Consider the following 5,744-nt stretch of genomic DNA (forward strand, 5'->3'; position numbering starts at 1 on the left):
GAGTGTGTGTGTGTGTGTGTGTGAGAGTGAGAGTGTGTGTGTGTGTGTGTGTACCTGACTCAGGATGTGGTCTGCTGTCTGCAGGTACGCTGACGGTCCTGCGCAGCAGTTTGTGGCGGTGAGAGACGGGACGATGATTATTCATCAGCACTGGATGAACCTGAAAACACACAAACACACACTCATCTCCTCTGTCTATAACGCTCACGATCATCATAACAATGTGACAAGTGCTCCTGCACTTTCATTAAAGCTAAATAACTAATTAATACATGGGCTTTTTTATTTCGATTTTATTTAATGATTATTATATTATTTTTTTATTGCAAAATATGTCTAAATACAGTATAAAACCTTGATTTATGTAACACTGTGTAACAAGCAATAAACAAAAAAAATTAAATGCATGAAGTAAAAAATTATTTTTTTTTAAATAAGACTATTTATATTAAAATATTTTTAAATACATTTTAAGACATACACTGATAAATGGCAGATTTATGTTTGGGTTTATGCATTTGGCTGATGCTTTTATTGCATGAAGTTCATGAACTCACAGAATTGAACCATGACCTTGACACTGCTGGCATTACAGTCTAGTGTTCACGTAGATAATGAAGTTATAGTTATATTATTTGATAGATTTGACTGCGTTTAATGCAAAATAAAAATAACATTTTACTGCAAAATAAAACAACAAAATAAAAATAACAATAAAACTTACTTATTTTCATAAATAACAATTCTAACCTTTATGTATAAGGTACTGTAAATTATAATGCATTTCATCTTTTCATAAATAATTGCAACTAAAGTTAAAATGCATTTAAAATTTTTTGCAACGATATATAGTAGAGCTGCACCGATACCACTTTTTCCAGTACTCGTCTGATACGATACTTTTATTTTTGGTACTTGCCGATACCGATACTTTTAATAATTTTTGGTTTCACTGTATATCCTTCGGTTATTTTCACACTTAATTATGCCCATTAAAATGTATTTTACAAGTTTTAGTTACTTTCGCTGTTCATTGTTTTGCTCTGTGGTACATCATCTTTACTGTAACAGCATTAGAGCTGCTCCATTGCAGCGGCTCAGTACTGTAATCACGCGCTCTGCTGTAATAATGCTCGTTATAAATCTCCTAACTGTGATATTTTCAGAAATTGAAATCGCGTTTTTTTCCCATCTGAAACGTGCTGCAGTTTATATTCCAAAGCCTCTCATATAATGCAGAAACACTCGAGCAAGCTAAACACGCGACGCGTGCACGTACTGTACTGATGCAGAATAGCACAGCCTAGCGCATTTCACACAAGCTGCTAGATTCACTTTCGCCAGAAAGTCGTGTATGCCTAAGGTTGAACATAAATGATGTTTATAGTGAATGCCCCTATGAATGGTTTTATTTTTATGATTTAGTTTTAATCCAAATGATGCGTGTGCTAAGTGAGTGAACATCAAAGATCACACAACAGACGTGCACGCGCTCTCTCTCTCCCGTTAAGTAACTTGTGCATTGTTTTACTTGTTTTTGACATATCCGACCGAACTACAAGCTTTCCAGTGAAGTCTGTGAGAAAGATATATTCACTGGACAAGCTCATGCATCTGCGCCGCCGCGCGCTCAATCCACTCAGCGTGCTTTGCTCATCAGCTCGCACACATCAGCTATACAGGCCTTAATACTGAATGTTCAACGTTATATTCATTGCATACATATACTACGTAGTAGACATCCTTAATCTCTAATAACTCCATTCTGCTGTTTGTTGTCGGTTTCTTTGTCTGAATAAGGCACTTATCACATGCTGTGTGGTATCGGGGTGTTTTAACGAGTACGAGTACAGAAGCTCAGTATCGGGCCCGATACCGATACCAGTATCGGTGCATCCCTAATATATATATAGTGGGACAGCCTCTAGATATAGAGGTTAGCTGTAGGGATGCCCCGATCAGGATTTTTGCAGCCGATACAGAGTACCGATTTCTTGTCATGGTGATCAGCCGGTACCGATGCTTCAAGCTTTATATAGACGGTTTCAGCGGGCGCACGCGCCTGGCCCGAAGTTAACTTCCGGTCTGTGTGTGTTTATCAGTCTGGCGCCGGCAACAAACACAGTTAAAGTTAAGGTGATGAGTAGACTGAAGTTGGGCTGAGGTGGTTGTGCTGTGGGATGTCTTTCCCATACATTTATTTATTTGTGGCGCTCGCCACAATATCAAAACTGACGGATTTTCCAAAAGGCTTCGTTGAATAAACTTGAGCACGTACTGCACGTTTAAATATCAAAACGAGGCGCGGGTGTTTTTATATCACTGTATTTCTCTCTTTAGAAAATTTTCAATGTCATTTTCATTTAATCTTGCATGTTATATGCCTGATAAAGCAGCGTTTGTGAGCTCAGCGCTGCTTTGTGTACAGTCGTTAGTGGGGAAACCTCTGTTCCTCCTGCTGGCAGAGAATGAATCTGCATTTTCAGTGAGTCCATCTGATTTACTCAGCAAACATTTGCTTTTCCTATATCCACGGATGCTGCGGATAATCCGCGGGTCGGGTAATAAAAAATGCATTCTGATTATTTGCGGGTGGATAAAAAAAATCAAATGATGCAAATATTAACTACATTTTTTTTATATAATTTTTTTCCCATAAGGCAGACGATTTCGTGTGTGTGTGTGTTCGTTCGCCTGATCGGGTGTTTTTATATCACTGTATTTCTCTCTTTAGAAAATTTTCAATGTCATTTTCATTTAATCTTGCATGTTATATGCCTGATAAAGCAGCGTTTGTGAGCTCAGCGCTGCTTTGTGTACAGTCGTTAGTGGGGAAACCTCTGTTCCTCCTGCTGGCAGAGAATGAATCTGCATTTTCAGTGAGTCCATCTGATTTACTCAGCAAACATTTGCTTTTCCTATATCCACGGATGCTGCGGATAATCCGCGGGTCGGGTAATAAAAAATGCATTCTGATTATTTGCGGGTGGATAAAAAAAATCAAATGATGCAAATATTAACTACATTTTTTTTATGTAATTTTTTTCCCATAAGGCAGACGATTTCGTGTGTGTGTGTGTGTGTGTTCGTTCGCCTGATCGGGAATTTGCAGTGACAGAAACGGTGACATTCCAGATCAAGTTTGAAGGGAGTAAAGCCTGTGTTAATGCTACTGAGTAGGCTAATATGGCCAAAGATGATTATATTTTGTTTTATAAATAAATGTTAATTTAAAAGCAGCAAAAGATCAGCGTATTGTTACCGTTATCCATTACGGCTCCGACGAGGTTTTGTTCCATCCTACACGCTGTGACAACTCACAAAAGAAATCCACTCATAGTAACCTATGTCGATCTTAAGGCAGCGTTTGACTCTGTGGATCGTCAAGCACTATGGAGTGCACTACGGGGCATTAAGGACCTTCATTCAGGTACTACCGCCAGAGTGAGGGTTAATGGCTCACTCTCCGAGGTGCTTACAACTACCTCCGGAGTTAGGCAGGGCTGTGTTCTGGCCCCAGCACTTTTCTGCAGAGCCATGGATTGGATCCTCGAGCGAATAGCATCACAGAATGGCGTTAAGTTGCCAGAACATGATTTCACTGACCTAGACTACGCAGATAATGTCGCGTTGCTAGACGAATCTGCATCAAAATTGGTGACATCTCTTGAGCATTTTGAGCGAGAGACTTCCCACTTGGGCCTACACGTATCATGGCAAAGAAACTAAATGCAGAGCCTGGGAGGCAGATCCAATATCAGGAATATTACTGTTATGAGTCAGAAGGTGGAAAATGTCACACAGTTCACATAGGGTTAGGTTACTTGGGTTCAACGGATCGGGGATGGCTCCATCTCCTCCATGAATGGAATCTTGCCATTGGCTGCGGCCATTCACTTCGCATGACGAGATCGGCGCTACGAGCCACCGCAGCTCAGGTGACTTGATGGATGGATATATATATATATATTAGTGGTGTCAAACGATTAATCGCATCAAAAATAAAAGTTTTTGTTTACATACTATATGCATGTGTACTGTGTTTATTTATTATGTAAATACAAACACAAAGTATATATTTTGAAAATAATAACATATAATAATATAATTATAACATAGTATATACAATTATATTATATTTAATATATAAACAGCATATATTTCTTAAATATATACATGCATGTGTTTGTATTTATATATACGCATAATAAATATATACAGTATACACGCATATTATGCAAACAAAAACTTTTATTCTGGATGAAATTAAATCACGATTAATCGTTTAACAGCACTAGTTAAGCAAACTCTAGCAGCGAAATCCACACATAAGACATAAAACAGTCATGTCTTAAGTAGGGATGTCCCAAGCTGATCTCAAGGATCAGTAGGGCTGGGTATCGATTTAGATGTCCCGATTCGATTCTGACTCGCAAGCTCTTGATTCGATCCGATTCTTGATTTGATTCTCCATTTTTTGATTACATTCAGTGAATACAGTTTTAATACAAATGCTAGTGATATTTCTAAAAAATTAACAGTAAACATCAGTTTACAAATGGTGAATTAATAAAAATATGGAGTGCACTACGGGGCATTAAGGACCTTCATTCAGGTACTACCGCCAGAGTGAGGGTTAATGGCTCACTCTCCGAGGTGCTTACAACTACCTCCGGAGTTAGGCAGGGCTGTGTTCTGGCCCCAGCACTTTTCTGCAGAGCCATGGATTGGATCCTCGAGCGAATAGCATCACAGAATGGCGTTAAGTTGCCAGAACATGATTTCACTGACCTAGACTACGCAGATAATGTCGCGTTGCTAGACGAATCTGCATCAAAATTGGTGACATCTCTTGAGCATTTTGAGCGAGAGACTTCCCACTTGGGCCTACACGTATCATGGCAAAGAAACTAAATGCAGAGCCTGGGAGGCAGATCCAATATCAGGAATATTACTGTTATGAGTCAGAAGGTGGAAAATGTCACACAGTTCACATAGGGTTAGGTTACTTGGGTTCAACGGATCGGGGATGGCTCCATCTCCTCCATGAATGGAATCTTGCCATTGGCTGCGGCCATTCACTTCGCATGACGAGATCGGCGCTACGAGCCACCGCAGCTCAGGTGACTTGATGGATGGATATATATATATATATTAGTGGTGTCAAACGATTAATCGCATCAAAAATAAAAGTTTTTGTTTACATACTATATGCATGTGTACTGTGTTTATTTATTATGTAAATACAAACACAAAGTATATATTTTGAAAATAATAACATATAATAATATAATTATAACATAGTATATACAATTATATTATATTTAATATATAAACAGCATATATTTCTTAAATATATACATGCATGTGTTTGTATTTATATATACGCATGATAAATAAACACAGTACACATGCATATAGTATGTAAACAAAAACTTTTATTTTTGGATGCGATTAATTGTTTGACACCACTAATATATATATATATAAAAAATGAAAAAGTCAGAAAGCAGCTTCCCTACACCAATGCTGATGAAGCAGGAGAGTCAGACTGTCATCAAAGGCAGCAGCTCCCTCTAGTGTTCACAGCTGTGAGTGTGTGTGTGTGTGTACGTGCGTGTGTGAGCGTGTGTGTATGTGTGTGTGTGTGAGCGTGTGTGTGAGTGTGTGTGTGTGAGCGTGTGTGTGTGTGTGAGCGTGTGTGTGAGCGTGTGTGTATGTGTGTGTGTGTGAGCGTGTGTGTG

At 38.7% G+C, this 5,744-nt stretch overlaps 1 protein-coding gene across 1 annotated transcript in view; it reads right to left on the bottom strand.

The window, feature by feature from the left end:
- LOC107571621 (ras/Rap GTPase-activating protein SynGAP-like) overlaps positions 1–5,744 on the bottom strand; it is a gene marked incomplete at its 5' end in the record, with an annotated part of 86,500 nt that overhangs the window by 80,218 nt on the left and 538 nt on the right. The window contains one exon of the mRNA XM_016257954.1: positions 55–160. Within this exon, the coding sequence (XP_016113440.1) occupies positions 55–160 (106 nt within the window). The remainder of the gene's footprint in view (positions 1–54; positions 161–5,744) is intronic.

Source organism: Sinocyclocheilus grahami, unplaced genomic scaffold (assembly GCF_001515645.1).
Source record: "Sinocyclocheilus grahami isolate Dianchi unplaced genomic scaffold, SAMN03320097.WGS_v1.1 scaffold1622.1, whole genome shotgun sequence".
Taxonomy (NCBI): Eukaryota; Metazoa; Chordata; class Actinopteri; order Cypriniformes; family Cyprinidae; genus Sinocyclocheilus; species Sinocyclocheilus grahami.